The sequence below is a fragment of the Nilaparvata lugens genome, chromosome 9 (genome assembly GCF_014356525.2).
Source record: "Nilaparvata lugens isolate BPH chromosome 9, ASM1435652v1, whole genome shotgun sequence".
NCBI lineage: Eukaryota > Metazoa > Arthropoda > Insecta > Hemiptera > Delphacidae > Nilaparvata > Nilaparvata lugens.
In genome coordinates, this window is record NC_052512.1 from 45,980,236 (window position 1) to 46,002,093 (window position 21,858).

The window sequence follows — 21,858 nt, forward strand, 5'->3', positions numbered from 1 at the left end:
TAAATATAAAATAGATAAATAGATAAATAAATAAATAAATAAATAGATAAATAGATAAATAATAAATAAATAGATAATAATAGATAAATAAATAAATAGATAATATAAAAGATAATAATAAATAATAAATAAATAAATAAATAAATAGATAAATAAATAAATAAATATATAAATAAATAATAAATAAATAAATAAATAAATACTCACCAACAATATCGAGGTCCCTCACCAAAGGGCATGAAAGAGAAGGGGACAATCTTGTGGATTGGCGCTCTCTTACTAAATCTTTCCGGCTCAAATTTATCAGGCTGCGGAAAATATTTGGGATCCTTCTGAAGCGCATAGACCGAATCATCACTTGAGTTCCTTTCCTGATTAGAAAACCTTGGGAAGAATGAAGTCTTTCACACATAGCCGAATCAGTACTGGCGCAGCGGGATATTCCTCAACATTTCTGCACAATATAAGAATCACATTAAATTCAATTCAATTTATTATTTTTCGCCACACTGCACAGAAAGCAGCTGTTTCCCAGTCCCTACGTAGATCTGAAAGATATTGTTTGCAGACGACTCTCGTCTGACGTCAGAACAGGTTTCTTTTCGGCCTAGGCCGGAAAGAGTACCCTTTCCAGCCGCTAACATGGAACTAAGAAAGGTGATCAAAAAACAGCTGATCAAAAAACTTTTCATTATTTGTGTTCATCATTCAATAATTAAAACATTATTCATAATAATATCATTTTATTGTCATTTGAAAGAATAAAAAAGTATAACAGCCGCTAACATGGAACTAAGAAAGGTGATCAAAAAACAGCTGATCAAAAAACTTTTCATTATTTGTGTTCATTATTCAATAATTAAAACATTATTTATAATAATATCATCTTATTGCCATTTGAAAGAATAAAAAAGTATAACTCACCTCCCACATAATTGAACATAATCTTTTAGGTTTTTTAGACAAACCAGAATAAAAAATCAAAAAAATCTGGTGTGGCGCACTCACACAACTTTCCTTGCCGTTATAAAAATTGATCACCTGACGCTAGTGTTCACGTGCATCTCAGCCAGCTGGTGACAGGACTATAACGCTGGAGACACACGAGGTCTGCTATCTCTCAGTAGTGAATGATTTAATAGAATCAACAGTTGCCAACATTTTGCAATTGAATAATCAGATTTTCTCGAATTACGTGCTTATTTTCAAATTTAGGTGAAAATGTTACTGGACATTAATCGTAGAGATTTTCATACTCAATCTTTTCCACTTGGAAGTTTTTGTTTAAATCGTATCTGAAGCCTGATAATTGAGAATCTAAAATCGAACTTTGCATAGATGGGGCGGAGCTCCTAAAATTTTTACAGATATGGGACTTGTGGCAGTTGATACAACTTATCAATGAATATATTGGGTATGAATTTGATCAAAATCGTTGGAGCCATTTTCAAGAAAATCGCGAAAACCCATGTTTTTGACAACATTTTCGCCATTTTAGCCGCCATCTTGAATTTGCATTTGATCAAAATTGTTCGTGTCGGATCCTTATAGTGTAAGGACCTTAAGTTCCAAATTTCAAGTCATTCCGTTATTGGGAGATGAGATATCGTGTACACAGACGCACATACACTCATACACACACAACACCACACACACACACACACACACACACACACACACACACACACACACACACACACACACACACACACACACACACCACAACACACACCACACACACCACACACACCCACAACACACACACACACACACACACACACACACACCACACACACACACACACACACACACACACACAACACCACACACACACACACACAACACACAGACCAATACCCAAAAACCACTTTTTTGAACTCAGGGGTTCTTGAAACGTATAGAAATTTAGAAATATTGAGGTACCTTAATTTTTTTCGGAAGCAATACTTCCTTACCTATGGTAATAGGGCAAGGAAAGTAATACTTGGACAATTTCCTGATATTCAGATTACCTCAGATTTGCTAGAGCTATCACCTTCCACTTCTGCTATCGAAAGTGCTTGGTAAACAACTATTCTCATATATATATATATTGTTTATTTTTGTGTGTTTTTTTGTCGCACCACGGGCAAAAATGTTTTTCCGGCTCTCAATCTTGAAAACCGAGGTGCGAAATATACTATTGTCCGATCACTGGTTTGGCGGAATAGCTGAAAACTGGAAAATGAGCCAAAAAAAGGTTTTTGGGGCCTCTGTATCTAGCACAAGCATGAAGAGTTTTGTTCTGTACTTCACTCATGTATCCAAGTAATATATTAAAAAATCAGAACTACAACATAAATTGCAAGCACACCCTCTTTTTTCTGTCTATACTAGTAGGTAACCCGTGCTTCGCAAGGGTCTATTTTAAAACTGCAAAATGAAAACTTGACGTAATAAAAATTCGAATTTGAAAATAGGCCATCCTCGGTTAATGAAGAATCTATATGCAAAATTTCAAATTAATCAGTGAGTATATTTCAGACGTGATGATGCGTCAAACATAATTCCCTATTCCTTACGTGTATAAGCAGTTCTTTCCTTTATTATAGTATAGAAAACTGAAGAATACATAATACTTGAAAACCTCACAGAATCATATTGATTTTTCCAATACATCAATAAATTTTAGTTCGATTAGTATCCTCCTCAATTTGAATCAGGCAGCCTTTTTGTTCCCAATTCCAAACAAAATACCTAAAATACTCGTTTCACTGGGATTCATTCTGATAGTACATTATAACTGAATAATATAATTATTACTTATTTTATTGTGATCTATCATGTTTTTCTTATGAAATCAATTATATGCCTACAGCATGAAAACTATGTCCAATTCATTTGTACTGGTGGCAAAGTTTACATTAAAAATAATTATTTGATAAAATCCAAGTTCAATAGTAATGAAAACAAATTCCTTAAAAAAAAATGATAATAATATAATTCGAGGGAAAAAATTAAGAACAAAAAAATGGGAAGCATCGGGGATTCGACTCGAGGACTATCGCTCCGTAAGCAAGCGTTTTACCGCTGCGCTACATAGACGTTCGTAAAAATGGTAGTCTTATAACACACATATATGCTCATAAAAAAAAACACACTTTGGGCTATGGAACTTCATGTAGCCTACGGTAGCATAGATGAATTTGAACATTATTCTGAAAAATCTAGAAGGAGAATTGAAATTTGGGCTTCCAGGTGCACGAGATTGATATTTTTAGAATCTGTTCAAAATTTGGAGATCTAAATCATTCCCGTTTTTCCGGTATGCAATCCACAAGTTGACATGTTTTGATGCGAACAAACGAACAAACGAACCACGAACAAACACACCCTACCTACTCTCTCTTATTATATAGATTGACTGGACTATAATGGCATCAAGTAGATGTTGTATTTTCTCCTATTTAAGTGAATAAACGAATACTCAACTCCTACTTACCGTTGAATATCATGTCCATGTACTCCAGTTCTTTAATAGTTTCATAGGTTATGTCTCCATCCACAGCTTTGATCTCATCATACAGTTTTTGCTGCATCTCTTGATTAACAGCCAACTCGTAAAGCAGGAAACACAAAGATGCAGAAGTAGTCTCATGTCCAGCGAGAATGAACAGGAAAGTTTGCGACGCCATTTCATCCAAACTCAACGCTCTCTGCCGTCCGACTCTGAAATTGATATCAACCAAAAGATTTCAGAAATATGTTCACCATTACTTCAAAACAACATAAACGTCTCATATCATAGCATACCTTATAGTATATTTGAAATCTATAATCAAACTAGCCGTCAGGCTCGCTTCGCTCGCCATATCCGTCTAGCCAGGGGGCTCCGCCCCTGGACCCCCGGCTGGATCGTCCAAGAATGAGATCAGCAGGCTCGCTTCGCTCGCCTGCATTTTTATCATATGTTAGAACAATCCAGTCGGAGGTCCAGACTAAACGTCTGGCTAAACGGATATGGCGAGCGAAGCGAGCCTGACGGCTAGTAATATAATATTCCCAGGATTGAAGTAGCAGTGCCCAATCAATTTTTCCGCGATAAATGCATTTAAATCTTCAACTTGGTGCCAACCTAAAAAAGTCAACTCAACTTAATGCCAACCTGACAAAATTATTAATTTAGTTGCCAGTTAACAACTGTTTCGAAGAGGTACTCTATCTAGATTATAGTTCTATAGTAACATATGATATGGAAATTCCAATTATAATTAAGAGATCGGGAGAAGAAGAATATACATGCAAAAAGACGAACTTTAAACCCTTAAAAACAACCCTTAGAGTTAAAATATTGCCAAAAGATTTCTTAGTGCGCCTCTAAAGGGCCAACTGAACATTCCTACCAAATTTGAACGTTTTTAGTCCGGTAGATTTTTAGTTATGTGAGTGAGTGAGTGAGTGAGTCAGTCAGTCAGTCAGTCAGTGAGTGAGTGCCATTTCGCTTTTATATATAGATTTGAAATTTATAATTAATAATGGAAAGAGCTGGCTAAAGCCGCGTTTACACAAAGTTATTAAGAAAATGTTAATAACTTAATCGTTATAGATTTTATTAAATTGAACGGAACCTGACAAACAGATACAGTATGATCATCATGTGTATGATAAGTTACATTCAATCCAATAGAATCTATAAGGATTAAGTTATTAAAATTTTGTTAATAACTTTGGTGTAAACGCAGCTTTAAGCTAAGTACACACAATGTAGCTGATGAGCTATATGAGATTTGAACTACCTATAGCTCTGTCAGCTACATAGTTCTGCTATAGTGAGGTCCACGTTATAATGGCAGTGTTTGATTAGCAACGGTATTGCTATCCTTGTCTATCATTCAACAAAGCGGATAGCACTATCTCTTTCTCGCTTTGCTCTGTTGACAGATCGTCTTTTAACAATGCAGAATTGATAATGAATTAACAAAATATCCTACACTATTAAACGAGCAATTTCTGTTTGTATATTAATTTGTATTTTACCGGATCTCGAAAACGGCTCTAACGATTCTCATGAAATTCAGAAAATAGTAGGTTTATAATATAAAAATTCGATTGCACTAAGTCTCATCTCTGGGAAAACTCGCTGAAGGACATTGAAAGGATAGTTATTATTCATCCTTGGAAAAACAGCTGATAATAATTATTTCGTCGTCTGTTGATGATGGAAGTGAGTGAGCGAGTTCATGTGTGTGGGACTGTGTCAAAATTATGACTCAGCTGTTGAACTTTTGTAATCATTCAATCAGGTACTTAGTGCCGGTTGCAAAAAAGCTGGGTTATCTTTAATACAGATTAATTCCAATGGAACCATCTTTTTGAAATGTTCTTCTCTGATTTGGGTCAGGTGAAATTATTCATGATTAAAATTTAACCGGCTTTTGTGCAACTGGGCCTTTGTGAGGGAAATTTTGTATTCCTCTGGGAATTAATCTCAATTTATTGTGATTAGATAAAGCATTTCTGCATGAACTTTGCATATTATTATAATTTCAACTTTCGTAATAAATTTTTTATGCTTTTGTACTCCAGAGCGAAGCTCGGTCACCGATATCTCCATCTTAGTTTATTATGAAAATTCATTATGGAATTATTTAAAAAAAATTGGTTATTTAAAACAAGAATGAACAGTTATTATTACATCAATAATCCTGTATCAGCTACCGTCTATAGAAGGCATTGATGAGACAGAGGATAGAACGTTTTCTCCTATCTCTCTTCACTGCCATTATAACGTGGACCTCACTATAGCAGAACTATGTAGCTGACAGAGCTATATACAATTTGAGCTACATATAGCTCTCTCAGCTACATATAGTTCTGCTAGATGTAGCTCTGTTATAAGTAAATTTAACGCTTATTTTGTGTAGCAGTAGAGCTACATATAGCTCACTGCCATTATACGTGGACCTCACTATAGCAGAACTATGTAGCTGACAGCTATATACAATTTGAGCTACATATAGCTCTCTCAGCTACATATAGTTCTGCTAGATGTAGCTCTGCTATAAGTAAATTTAACGCTTATTTTGTGTAGCAGTAGAGCTACATATAGCTCACTGCCATTATAACGTGGACCTCACTATAGCAGAACTATGTAGCTGACAGAGCTATATACAATTTGAGCTACATATAGCTCTCTCAGCTACATATAGTTCTGCTAGATGTAGCTCTGCTATAAGTAAATTTAACGCTTATTTTGTGTAGCAGTAGAGCTACATAAGCTTTGTTAAATAAAGTTCTGCTATAATTTATTATTTTGATGCCATTACTTGTAGCAGAGCTACATTTAGTTTGGAATAAACCTGTGCTCCACTAGAAGTGTAGGATTCTCATATTTTCTTCAACTTCCAACCTCTCCACGTTCATAGCAATCGAATTTTCGTTCCTGTTTTTAAAAGTCAGCACTTTATAGGTGCGTACAGACTGTCGCTCTGCTCCGCAACCGAACGTCACTCCAGCAGAGCGATTGTTGATCGACCGGCGAGCAACAGTGGTTCGACCGGGGAACGCGAGAAGATCTAACATCTTCCATAATGTTCATGATGGGTGCGTGGGCGGTGCGACTGTGGTTCGATGGTGGTACGAGGGCGGTACAAGGGAGGAGCGTGCTCGATGCTGGTTGGAAGCGCGAATATGTGTACGCAGCTTAAGCGTCCCATAGCACAGGGTAATCTCTGAATAGTACAATGAGCCTTATAATTGACCGAGCGAAGTGAGGTCTAAGATTCAAGTTGACAGTTTGGAATTTCTCTTAATGTTCAAATGTTTGAATGTTTAAATGTTTATATGTTGCGCATTTACGGCGAAACGCGGTAATAGATTTTCATGAAATTTGACAGGTATGTTGGTTTTTTAATTGCGCGTCGACGTATATACAAGGTTTTGGAAATTTTGCATTTCAAGGATAATATAAAAGTAAAGAGGAGCCTCCTTCATACGCCAATGTTAGAGTAAAAATCAGACTATAGAATTATTCATCATAAATCAGCTGACAAGTGATTACACAGATGTGTGGAGAAGCCAGTCTATTGCTGTATTTCCATAAGGTCTATAGTTTCAATCAGGTACTTGTAGATGAGAATACTGCGTATGGTCTACTGTTCATAGAACTAGTAGTATTGTCTCTATTCCATTCGAATTCTCTTGGAATACTCTCAATCATTGCACAATAATCAATAAATCAAGAATGACGCATCATCACGTCTCAACTACTCAACTGATAGACTTGACATTTTGCATAGATTCCTAATTTAACGAGGATGGTTATTTTAAATTCTTTAAGAATTCATTACGTCAAGTTTTCAGTTTGTCAAGTTCTTAATCGATCCTTGCGAAGCACGGGTTACCTACTATAGTCAGGTCCACGTTATATGGCAGTGATGAGAGATAGGAGAAAAACTTTGCCGATCCTCTCTCTGTCTTGTCAATGCCTTCTATAGAATATAGCTGATACAGGTTTATTGATCAACGGTCCATTCATATTTTAAATAATCAATTACATTCTATTGAATGAAAAAGACTAAGAAATTGTCAAAAACCACAGATTTATTGATACTTAGAAAGACCGGTTTCGGTTATTACACCATTGTCAATCTCAGAGATTGAAACATCAGAGATTAATTTCATAATTGAGATGGGATATTTTGTTATTTAATTATTAATTCTACATTGTTAAAAGACGATCTGGCAACAGAACAAATCGAGAAAGAGATAGCGCTATCCGCTTTGTTGAATGATAGACACGGATAGCAATACCACTATAGGATTTATTTATTGATTTATTTATTTATTCATGGAGACAACAGGTAAAAATCTGGTGTGGACACTCATACAACTTCTTGCTCATATTTGAAACTACGATCAGACTTCTGTATATGTGTATATATAATTGTTTTCAGAGTACTTTTCCTTTGTGTCAATTGTGAAACTAGATGATTTGTTTAGTCCTCATTTTTTCAAAGTCGTCAAAACAGCTGTTCTACAGATGAAATATCTCGACTATGTATTCTTTTTATGAACTGCGCTACCTACCTCATGCACGAGAAGGAGGTTACTAAGTACATTAATAAAGGATGGGGTGGACCCCCCATTAGTTTCCCAGAAAGAAGACTCATGCCAGTTGATAGAGCTCATAGATGACTATACAGGGTATGAATTTGAAAAAAATCGGTCAAGTTATTTTTGAGAAAATAGTGAAAAACATGGTTTTTTAGTAATTATCCGCCATTTTTCTCAAGAATATACGGAGCTCCTGCATTTTCTCAGAAATGAGACTCATGTCAGTTGATAGGGCTTATAAATAGCTATTCATTGTATAAATTTGAAGAAAATCGTTAGAGCCGTTTTCGAGAAAACCGTGAAAAACATGGTTTTTTAGTCATTATCCGCCATTTTTCTCAAGAATATTACGAGCTCCTGGAATTTTCCCAGAAATAAGACTCATGTCAGTTGATAGGGCTTATAAATAGCTATCCATGGTATAAATTTGAAGGAAATCGTTAGAACCGTTTTCGAGAAAACCGTGAAAAACATGGTTTTGTAGTCATCATCCGCCATTTTTCTCAAGAATATTACGGAGCTCCTGGAATTTTCCCAGAAATGAGACTCATGTCAGTTGATAGGGCTTATAAATAGCTATCCATGGTATAAATTTGAAGAAAATCGTTTGAGCCGTTTTCGAGAAAAACGTGAAAAACATGGTTTTTTAGTAATTATCCGCCATTTTTTCCGCCACCTTGAATTGAATTTTATTGAGTTTCTTATTGTCGGATCCTTATGGTATAAGGATCTTAAGATTAAAATTTCAAGTCAATCGGTTAATTAGGAATGGAGTTATCGTGTTCACAGACATACACACATACACACACACACACACATACACACACACATACACACACACAACACACATACACACACACACACCCACACACACACAGACCAACACCCAAAAATCATGTTTTTGGACTCAGGGGACCTGAAACGTATAGAAAACTTGAAATTGGGGTACCTTAATTTTTTGGAAAGCAATACTTTCCTTACCTATGGTAGTAGGGCAAGGAAATAAAAAAGTAGAAGATATAAGAAAATAATAAAATATTATAATAATAGATAATTATAAAATATGAGAATGAAATAAGACGAAAAATAGAAGAAATATACAGTTGTATATAGAATAATAAAATACAGTAATTGAATTCATATGAAAAAAATGCACACATACCTTAGTAAACTATAATCATTACTAGTATATAGACAAGAGGAAATAAAAGTGTCTGTGTGTACTACCAGGATAATTGAATAAGGGTAATTGTCCTTATGAGGATTATTTACTGAATAAAAGAAATGCAAGCGCAATCACGAAATGATGGACCACATACTACAAGACTAAATCATATGAGACCCGTCGGAATTTGGAAGGGGAGAACCAGATGATGTCCAAGTGCTCCGAAACAATATGATACAGTATCATCTCAACTGATACAACACACCATAATTTGATACAAAACAGGATAGAGTTATCTGCTTTGTCGATGATAGACAAAGATAGCAAACCCATGGTAATCAAATACTGCCGTTATAACGTGGACCTCACTATAGGAAGATTATACAAAAACACCACAAACTGAAACAGTATCAGAACTATATGATACAGGATCATCTCAATTTGATACGCAACACCATAATTTGATACAAAACAGGATAGAGCTATCTGCTTTGTGGAATGATAGACAAGGATAGCAACACCAATGTTAATCAAATACTGCCATTATAACGTGGACCTCACTATAGGAAGATGATACAGTATCAACACAATATGATTCACAACACCATAATTTGATACAGAATTTCCAAACTTTGGCAACAGTGCAGAAAGGATAGCGCTATCTGCTTTGTGGAATGATAGACAAGGATAGCAACACCAATGTAGATCAAATACTGTCATTATAACGTGGACCTCACTATAGGAAGATGATACAGTATCAACACAATATGATACACAACACCATAATTTGATACAGAACTTCCAAACTTTGGCAACAGTGCAGAAAGGATAGCGCTATCTGCTTTGTGGAATGATAGACAAGGATAGCAACACCAATGTTAATCAAATACTGCCATTATAACGTGGACCTTACTATAGGAAGATGATACAGTATCAACACAATATGATACACAACACCATAATTTGATACAGAACTTCCAAACTTTGGCAACAGTGCAGAAAGGATAGCGCTATCTGCTTTGTGGAATGATAGACAAGGATAGCAACACCAATGTTAATCAAATACTGCCATTATAACGTGGACCTTACTATAGGAAGATGATACAGTATCAACAAAATATGATACACAACACCATAATTTGATACAGAGCTTCCAAACCTTGGCAACAGTGCAGAAAGGTTAGCGCTATCTGCTTTGTGGAATGATAGACAAGGATAGCAACACCAATGTTAATGAAATACTGTCATTATAACGTGGACTGTAGATAATTTCATGGACAAATTTTGAAAATGTGAAATACCTTTGCTTTTTTCAATCTCCTCGTTCAAATTGAGAAGAACCTGCATGAAATCCTTCCTCACCACATTATGTGATTTTTCGATAGTTGACAATTTTGTCCACCATATCGATGTAGAAGTCTGAGACGCCCTTCGGCGTGAACCGCATGTTGAAGAATTTGGCGATTTTTGGACTCACAAACGAGAGAATAAACCGTAGACCCTGCATCAAGTCGTCGGGGTCAGTGACCTGCAAAGAATTCGATAAGGTTAACCAGGGTGACTTTGACACTTATTGACCGAGCGAAGTGTAGAAATTTTGTTATACACTAAGGAGAATCTGCATCGTTATCAATGAAGAAATACTGTTCACTCTGTAATACCAGAAACAATAGACAGATCTATATTCATACCAAAGATTGTCTAATCTTTAAACAGTTGAAGCAGTTGGGCAAAAGGTGTATAAAAGTTACGCGCTACACCTCCAACAAACACCCCTAAACCTGTTCAAATTGAAGGTGCACGATTGGCTGGCAAAAAATCCTTTTTATAAATTAGGAATTTTACGAAACAGAATCAGCATACCTTAATTCTTATTTGTTAGCACGTATGACTAGCTGCTTAATTTTGTAATATTTGTCTTTGTTATTTGTAATATTTGGAAATGTAATCTAAATAGCAATGTATTAGTAACAATGTGTCTCTTAATGAGTGACTTTCTATTTCATGTTCTATTGTGTGGCTTTGTCTTGTGCTTTTTTGGCTGGCTGACAATAAAATTGAATTTATTTATTTATTTTATTTATTTGAAGTGATGTCTAAAGCTGCGTTACACACGGAGTTATTAATAAAAAGTTGTCAACTTGACTGAATCAACAAAAAATTCTCTTGAAAAAGTATATAACTCGTGTTCTAACAGTAAATTCCTTGTTATTACAGATTAATGTTATCAATGTTAATGTTAATGTTAATGTTAATGTTAATGTTAATGTTAAGTTAATGTTAATGTTAATGTTAATGTAATGTTAATGTAATGTTAATGTTAATGTTAATGTTAAGTTAATGTTAAGTTAATGTTAATGTTAATGTTAATGTTAATCCATCGAGAGTTGGTAAAGATCAAAGCGAAATGTGTCCTTCTTATGTTAATAACAAAAGCCTCTTTTATCGCATTAACTTTTGTTTAATAACAGGTTTACTATCTTCTCGCCAACCCCTCGACCCAGCAGACCCCCCTGATCTAAAACATACAGCTAGTTCCCTTTTTCCTAACTATAGCTGCCTCCCAAACACGCTGACAAAGTTATAATTTTGTTGAATAACAAAAATAGCAGCCAAAGAAAATGTTGTTACTATAGGTATCCTATGATGATTGATTGATTGATTGATTGATTGATTGATTGAGTACTTTATTTATGTAGATTACAATATATACTGGCTTATACACTTATATACAATAGCTTACAATACAGCAAAATTATAGATGAATTTACATAATATAGACTAAGAAAATAATTATTGAACTGTATATGATATGAAAAAGCAATTTGTAATATAATAACTATAGATAATAATCATATTGTTATGCATCTACATAAATTGGCGGAGCTTTGGACATATCAATGTCCATTCTTCGGAAAGAATATTAAAAATATCCTCCCCACTAACTCTCTACCAAAACGTTAATTTCGTTATTTAAACTAAGGATTTATTTATTAATGGAAATATTGTAAAAGTTTTAATCAATATGAATATTAAGAGAAAAAAAACAGAAAATTGATAGAGTAAAATAATTATATAGGTAGATAAGATCAAATAATTGATTAATAAAATGAAGTAGGCTGAAAGTAGATCAGGGTTATCAACTTTCAGTAATATACAGCAGTATGCAGTGGATAATTGAAATAACATGAGTTTATATAATATATATATATATACAATTCGTTCTATAACATGGTTTAAAGGTTTGTATTTGTGGGATGGGTGGGGGATGGATGTCATGTGATCGTTCTAGGGCCGGACAGTTTCAGTCATTTGTTCCAAAAGATGTTTTTTTAAAGTTAGGATGAAGCTCGCTCGGCTCTCGATGGACCTGATAGAAACAGGAAGTGCATTCCATGCACGACAGGCACTGACTAAGAAGGATTTTGTGAAAATAGTAGTTCGATGATTGGGTATCCTTAAAGTACTTTCTCCGGTTCTAGTATGTGAAGCATCTATCCTCCTACCTTCAGAGACAAATTTGAAATCATCTTTAAAATAGTTCGGATTACCGTATATCAAGATATCTCTAACAAGCTTGACTATTCGAAAAAGCCTCTGATCGGGAAGCTTTAATGTTGAACTAGCAATGTGGGCTGGGGTGATATGATCATGGCGTTGGAGAGAGTAGACGAAACGTAGACAATAATTTTGGCAACGCTGTAGTTTATCATTCAGAGTGACTTGCATATCGTTAAGAACAGAATTACAATACATTAAATGTGGGAAGATGAGAGATTGAACCAATAATAATTTAATGTTTCTAGGGAGGATATCGTGCATTTTCTTCAATGCATGCATGGCTGAGAATACCTTTTTACAAGTTTTGTTCACTTGTTCTGACCAGTCAAGAGTATTATTCATATAATGCCTAAATTTTTAACTGAGCTACAGTAAGGAATGTCATTACCGTCTACACTAATTTTGTGAATCGATTCAAGGTCAATATTGTTTATAAGACGAGAATATCCAATTATAATGGGTTGTGTTTTGATGGGATTAAGCTTAAGGCCATTTTTCTTTGTCCATTCCACTATCGAATTGATATCCTGATTCATTATTCCAACTGTTTCATTAATTTTTGTTATGGGACAGCTTAAATAGATTTGAAGGTCGTCTGCATAAGTATGGAAACTGGAGAATTTGATAATGGAAGAAAGGTCATTAGCATACAAAGTGAAGAGGAGAGGGCCTAAAATTGAACCTTGTGGTACTCCATGCATAACGTTTTTCCAAGTTGACTTTTTGTCACCGACAGATACACATTGTTTCCTACCTAATAGATAGGATTTAAACCAAACTAACGAGTTGTGACTGAAACCAAGAATAGCCAACTTATTCAGAAGGACTGTATGATCAACAGTATCGAATGCTTTAGAAAAATCAAATAGGGTGAGGATGGTGCATTTTCTTTGGTCCATAGCTAACCTTATATCATCAGTGACACGAAGCAGAGCTGTCTCAGTTGAATGGAATTTTCTAAAGCCTGATTGAAAGTTATGAAGCTTACTATTGTTGTCTAGAAATTTTACAACTTGAGCATGAATGAGTCTTTCTAGCACTTTGGACAATGCAGGTAAAATACTGATTGGTCTAAAATCCTCAACTTTATTGGGTGATGGAACTTTATTTAGAGGGCGAACCAGAGCAAACTTCCAGTTTTCAGGGAAAATGCCTTCTTCAAGTGACTTGTTGAAAATGTATGTAATGGTTGGTAAAACAGCAAATAACATCTTCTTGATAAATTTAATAGGAATTTTGTCTACACCCATAGCATTACTATGAATACGTTGAATTGCTCTGAAAGTGTCTTCTTCTGAGATTGGATGGAATGAAATTGATCAGTGATTGGTAAATCTAAGTTTGTAACCTGCTCTTCAAGATCATCAATGTGATTAGCAATGACAACTTCGTCGCGTTGGTTAGAGTGTGAAACGAAATGGTCATTTATATTATTCAATGGTAAGTCAATTTGTGGATTCGATTTCTCTTGCCAAGCCCGAATTCTTTTATTCCCTGCCAAAGTGATTTAGAGTCTTGTCTATTGTTTGTCATAAACGAATTCAAGTACCTAATCTTTGAGTTCCGTAATTCCTGTTTAACCCTATTTCTAAGGCTCCTATACTCTATCAAACTGTCCAAGTCAAATGTCTTTTTAAATTTTCTATGTGCTTTGTCTCTACGTCCCATCATCTTAAGTATGTCTTCAGTCATCCACGGTACTCGTCGTTTTCTATTAATCCTCCTTGTCACATAAGGTGCATGTTTGTCATACAAAGTCAAAGTCCAATTCTCGAAAGTCTTGACCATGTCATCAACTGAGGGTAATGCTTCAATTTGATGCCATGGAGTCTGAGCCACATCAGTCAGGAAGGCGGCTTCATCAAAGTTTTTGAAGTCTCTATAAGTGATAATTTTCTGTTCTGGCTTGGGTATCTTATGGAAAGTACACAGTAGATCAAATCATGTCTAGAAATAGCTGGGACTGAGATTTGGCCTGCTTGAACAACCTCATTGGGATCACTAACAATGAGAAGGTCAATGAGTGTGTCTGATTCATTAGTATGATGAGTTGGATCGAGAGGTAAAATAGTCATGTTTAGGCATTGGAAAATTGTAGTCAGTTGAAAGTAGTCAAAGTTACGATTTGTCATGTTCAAGTCGGTGTTCATATCCCCCATAACTAGTATACGGTTATAACAAGGCATAAGAGAAAGCAAGGCACTTTCGAAATCTGTGAAATGACCTATTTTTGGTGGGCGATAACAGATACCAACGAGTAATTTATCAGTACTAGATAAGGATATTCAAGTAGCATAAACTCTGGTCTGGAACAATACTCTTGTTTAGATGTGATTAAAACTTTTGTTTTGATACCTTCTTTCACATAAATTGCTACACCCCCACAAGCTTTATTTAATCTATCATTCCGGAAAAGATTATATCCAGGCAATGCAACAAAATTTGATGAAATACTAGGCTTCAAAAATGATTCGGAAATTCCGATTATATTGAAGTCCTGAAAACGGAAGATTGCTCTGAGTTCATCAATGTGGCAACTGAGGGATTGTACGTTAAGGTGAGCAGCCTTGAAAAGTTTTTTGAAAGAGTGGAGCTTATTTGCTAGAAACATACCTGCGTCATTATTACTATTATTGAAATAATCATACCTACTTGAGGGCGAGCGAGCTGACGTGTCAGTGAGAGGCATCATGGAAGCAGCAGACCAATCGTGAACCGACCTCAGAACAACACATGACGGGGAAAATGGGGATGAAACTGATAAAACTTAACCTAAATGAAAAGTCTCTTGATTCGAGTGCATTCAGCATGCCTTGACAGTTCGGCTCCCTTCACTATTTAAAGCACTAGTTCAAAACAAAATTCACTAAACACAATAAGATGTAGATGTGTGGAGTTCCGGTGATGAATAATCCTAATGGTGAATAAGACGAAGATTGAGGAAGAACTGGTAGTGGGAGATCTGGTCCAAGTGGAGATAGAGCGAGTAGGTATCCAGTAGTGGAAGAATCGGGTCCAAGTGGAGGTAAGCGAGAAGGAATCCAGTAGTGGAAGATCGAGTCCAAGTGGAGACAGAGAGAGATGGAATCCAGTGGTGGAAAATCGAGTCCAAGTGGAGATAGAGAGAGATGGAATCCAGTAGTGGAAGATCGTGTTCATGGTGGAGATAGAGCGAAATGGGATCCAGTAAAAACTGAAAAAGAGAAGAAAAAGCCAGCAGAAAAACGAAAAATCTTTGAAGAAAGTTATCAATTGAGAAAAGATACATAATACAACTCGCACATTGGGAGAAAGTGCTAGATTATTTTAGATGAGTTTTAAATAGGATTGAACGGTGAAGTGTGAAAAATATTATATAGTATTAGAAGTATAATTAACTATTGGGAGTTGCAATAACAATAAAAGTAGTAAATTGAGAACTGTAATATTTTAGTGATGAATGTCTAAGATAACATTAAATGAAACACAGCCCCTATATAAGCATATGAACAGACTACCCACCCCTCCGTTCTATCAATAATTCTTCACACATTTGCTTCTATTGCTCGAGCTGTGGCAACAGTAGGAGATATCATTATGTACACCTAATATAGAAGAGATTACTATCTTTACCTATAGATTACATCCATATCTATAACGTATGTTAATCATCCAATTTATTTGAAATTCAGCATTTCGAAAATTATTAATTATGGAAATAATTTTGGTAAGAGATGTAATAATTATTAGTAAGAATAGAGATAATGATTCTCTAAGTACCCTCTGGAGTATAGTAGTTGATGCATTGAACGTAGTTTTGGGAATTAATATCAAGATAAATTATTAATCAGTATTAACAAATGTGGATCTCCTTAGTTTGAAATAATTGCCTCATACATAATCATAAATAGCAGTGGAAAGATTCATTTATAGAACAGAAAGCCAGCTCATGAAAAATGCCAAGGTATATCTATTGTGAAATGTTTTAATACGAATTTCCTATTTTTGTAGTGAAGGGCACCTTAGTAATCGAATCCTGAAATGATTTAATTTACCTTTATTTTTTGAAGGTCGGTCATCCTCTCGACTGTGTGGACCCTCTTGGATCCTCCCTCGCCGATAGAGATCTTGATCCTCCCGTCCGATGACCAGACATTCCTATGCCCATGACGGTCGGCCGCAGCGTTGAGGATCTTGAGGCGCTCCGCAGTCAGATCCTCGCGAATGGTGACGCCGGAACCCTTCAGCTTCCTCTTAGCGTCGAAGATCATCTTCCTGGTCCGGTAGCTGCAGAGTCGAACTATGATGGGTCGGTCCTTGGTTTAGCTTGCCCTTGTTGAGGTGGTTGACGCCTTCCAACGCGATGCGAGCGGTTGACATCCGCCAAAGTCACGGGCACGTTCAGCTTCTTGTTAAAGACATCGAGCGCCAGCAGGTCCGTGTCTTCTTTGTCACTCTCCGGGATCCCAAAAATACGTATAGAATGTCGGCGCCCATATTGCTCGAGGTCGTCGACCTTCAGGTGACAAGACACCTCCAGCTCACGAATTCTATCGTGCAGCTGTTTGTTCTCCTCCTTCAATGCCTGAAGTTCCTCGAAAATAGATTTCACAGCCATTGATACAGCACTGTGGACAGACTCTTCGATTTGCTGTCGAATAATGAGGAGGGTCTCTTCGGACAATGCTCCAGAAATAGCTGGCTTCGGAGCATTGACCTCATTCTTCGGTGTGCCTCTATTCGGTCGATTGATTGATTGATTGATTGATTGATTGATTGATTGATTGATTGATTGATTGATTGATTGATTGATTGATTGATTGATTGATTGATTGATTGATTGATTGATTGATTGATTGATTGATTGATTGATTGATTGATTGATTGATTGATTGATTGATTGATTGATTGATTGATTGATTGATTGATTGATTGATTGATTGATTGATTGATTGATTGATTGATTGATTGATTGATTGATTGATTGATTGATTGATTGATTGATTGATTGATTGATTGATTGATTGATTGATTGATTGATTGATTGATTGATTGATTGATTGATTGATTGATTGATTGATTGATTGATTGATTGATTGATTGATTGATTGATTGATTGATTGATTGATTGATTGATTGATTGATTGATTGATTGATTGATTGATTGATTGATTGATTGATTGATTGATTGATTGATTGATTGATTGATTGATTGATTGATTGATTGATTGATTGATTGATTGATTGATTGATTGATTGATTGATTGATTGATTGATTGATTGATTGATTGATTGATTGATTGATTGATTGATTGATTGATTGATTGATTGATTGATTGATTGATTGATTGATTGATTGATTGATTGATTGATTGATTGATTGATTGATTGATTGATTGATTGATTGATTGATTGATTGATTGATTGATTGATTGATTGATTGATTGATTGATTGATTGATTGATTGATTGATTGATTGATTGATTGATTGATTGATTGATTGATTGATTGATTGATTGATTGATTGATTGATTGATTGATTGATTGATTGATTGATTGATTGATTGATTGATTGATTGATTGATTGATTGATTGATTGATTGATTGATTGATTGATTGATTGATTGATTGATTGATTGATTGATTGATTGATTGATTGATTGATTGATTGATTGATTGATTGATTGATTGATTGATTGATTGATTGATTGATTGATTGATTGATTGATTGATTGATTGATTGATTGATTGATTGATTGATTGATTGATTGATTGATTGATTGATTGATTGATTGATTGATTGATTGATTGATTGATTGATTGATTGATTGATTGATTGATTGATTGATTGATTGATTGATTGATTGATGATTGGATGAGTTTTGCTTTATGTAGATTACAATAATACTGGCGTATACACTTATATACAATAGTACAATCAGCAAAATTATAGATGAATTTACATAATATAGACTAAGAAAATAATATGGAAACTGTATATGATAGAAAAAGTAATTTGTGAAATAATAACTATAGATATTATATGTATGCATATCAATGTCCATTCTTTGGAAAGAATATTAAAAATATCCTCCCCACTAACTCTCTACCAAATGATGGCAGAGACAGAAACGTAGGTATGTGAGGGTCAACTCTATGTTTACTCTATGGTGATGGTTACCTTGAGTGCAGCATCAGCAAGTGGGTTCTCTTTTTCGAAAGAGTTGTGATCTATGCCAACTGCCGTGGAGACAATCACATTCAGCCCGTAATTGTTTGTTATCTCTTTTATTTTCAAGGTCTTTCCTTCAGCACCCCGCGGAACCAGAGAGGACAGGTGCTCGCCCAGTTTGGTGCTGCATGCCTGCAATCATAGAGGTGTGTACAGATTTACGCGCCGCGAACATGAGCAATTCACTTTTTTAATCAGCTGATGCAAAGCTTTTTATATCTATAGCTCACCGTTTCTGTGAAAATACAGATAAATCAGCTGATTGAAAGTGAATTGCTCATGTTCGCGGCGCGTATATCTGTGCGCACCTCAGCATTTGAAAAGTTAACATAATAAAAATAATGTTGTAAATTTGAAAAATAGTTTGTATAAATCAGTACACACACCCGTTATAGTACATTTTCTCTTGCAGTCCCTTGAAATACCATAAAGAAGAAGAAGGAGAAGAGAAAGAAAAAGAAGAAGCAAAAGGAGAAGAGGGAGAAGAAGGAGAAGAGAAAAGAGAGAGAAGGGAGTGGGAGAAGAATACTGGAGGAAAAAAAGAAGGAGAATCAGATGGAAAGGAAGAAGAAGACTGGATAAGAAAAAGAAGAAGAAGAAGAAGAAAAATAATTCAAAGAACTAGGAGTAACAGGAGGATATGACTGATGGGGGGGAGGAGGTGGTGAAGAAGAAGGAGAAAAAGAAGAAGAGGAAGAAGAAAATAGGAGAAGAAAAAGAAGACTGGGAAGAAGGAGGATGAGTAGAAGAAGAGGACATAGAAATAGGAGGTGAAGAGGAAGAAGAAGGAGAAGACTGGAGAAGAAAAAGAAGAAAACAAGGAGAAGCAGAAGAAGGAAAGGAAGAAGAAATTTGGAGTAGAAAAAGAAGAAGAAGGAGCTGAACTGCTTTTTTTGGCTGAGCTTTAATGTATCTTCTATGATTAACAGATGCACTTGTATATCTTCTCAAAGCAACGTGTTGCGTCTGAAAAGATACACAAGGAGCTCCAAAAAATACTGATGCACTTTTGTATCTTCTCAAAACAACGTGTTGCATCCGAAAAAATACAGATGCACTTTTGTATTTTCTCAGAAGCAATGTGTTGCATCCGAGTGGGAAGATACATTAGATCTCCTTGTGTATCTTTTCGGATGAAACACGTTGTTTTTGAGAAGATACAAAGAGCATCTGTTGCTTATGGGTGGATACGTTGAAGCTCCTTGTGTATCTTTCGGGTACAACACGTTGCTCTTGAGTAGATATGAAAGAGCATCTGTTGTTTATGAAATAGTTATTTGTATATCTAGAGTGAAAAGTGCTGTTTTTTCTCCCTGAGGGAAAAGTTTGAAGCCCGAGGCGAAGCTGAGGGCAACAATTTCCCTGAGGGAGAAAAAACATTTTTCACTCGTGATATACACAACATTTTTCCTCCACCTACATTTTTATAAAGACTGCAAATAAAATAATTTTCAAAAACGTATGTGACCAAACAATGTGTTACAACATAATCTGAAAGTAAACAGAACAGCTGGCTGATCACAGTTCTCCTCCGACAGCACTATCTGCCGGCTAAAGTTGTAACAACAATGACAGCCAAAACTACAGCTATGATGAAGTTCCCGTTTCAAATTTGATTAGTTAATAAGTAATATTCGTTGGCTGATATTTTGAATAACCTGAATAAAATAAAAAATATATACATTTTTTTAGTATAGTGATATGAAGTTTGTAATAATAATTTCAGCAAACAAACATAAATTTTATATATCGATCAAATGTCTGGTTGAGGTATTGAATTCAGTTGACTCAATGACAGACACCTCTTTATGCTTTCTCATCTGAGCTTAGACCTTCTGACCTATTCCAAATGTACGTTTTTAAAAGAGATGCTTCCCATTTATTTAAATGGAGTCACTTTACTCCCTAGGGAGTTTTTCTGTTTTTTAGTACCGAGAGCGAAAAAGTGACACTTTAGTATCATGTTTCAGGGAGTAAAGTAAGTACTTATGACAGTAGGTGGAGGAAAAGCTCTTTGTGCATCTTCTCGGATGAAACACGTTGCTCTTGAGAAGATACAAAAGAGCATCTGTTGCTTTTGGAAAGATGCATTAAAGATCGTTGTGTATCTTTTCGGATGCAACATGTTGCTTCCAAAAAGATACACAAGTCACTGTGTTTCTCGAATTACCTGCATGGTCTCGAACATGTAGCGCATCTTGTTGTCGCTGGAGGAAGGGCTGATGACATTCCACTTATGTATCTTCTCAAATGCAACGTGTTGCATCCAGAAAGATACACAAGGAGCTCCAAAAAGATATGCAATTTACTGTGTTTCTTGAATCATAGTGAGTTCCACATTATTAAGGCAGTGGAGAAAGATAGGAGATAAACGTTGCCGATCTTCTGTCTTGTAAATGCCTTCTATAGATGGAAGGTGATACAGGTTTATTGATGTAATATCAACTGTTCATTCTCTTTTAAAATAATCAATTATATTCTATTGAGTAACAAATGATATTTTTCAATAATTTCATAATTAAGTTCGAATATTCTGTTAATTAATTATCAATTCTACTTTGTTAAAAACGATATGGTAACAGAGGAAAGCGATATTTTAGACAAGGATACCGATACCATTGCTAATCAGACACTGCCATTATAACTTGGACCTCACTATAGAACGAGAACAACCACCAAATGATACAGAATCAACTTAATATGCTACAGTAACATCCGAGCTCGATACATAACACCATAATTTGATACAAAACTTCCAAACTTTGGCAAGTGCAGAAAGGATGCACTATCCGATTTTTGATTGATAGACAAGGATGACGACACCATT

At 35.3% G+C, this 21,858-nt stretch overlaps 1 protein-coding gene across 1 annotated transcript; it reads right to left on the bottom strand.

Moving 5' to 3' along the window:
- Nucleotides 1–376: 376 nt before the first annotated feature.
- LOC120353179 (probable cytochrome P450 6d4) lies at nt 377–21,441 on the bottom strand. Its single transcript, XM_039435989.1, is given in 7 exon segments — nt 377–454; nt 3,482–3,691; nt 3,694–3,708; nt 10,561–10,636; nt 10,638–10,787; nt 18,981–19,163; nt 21,202–21,441. Coding segments are annotated over 7 exon segments (765 nt in total). The 5' UTR covers nt 21,298–21,441; the 3' UTR covers nt 377–419.
- Between the last annotated feature and the right edge of the window lie 417 nt (nt 21,442–21,858).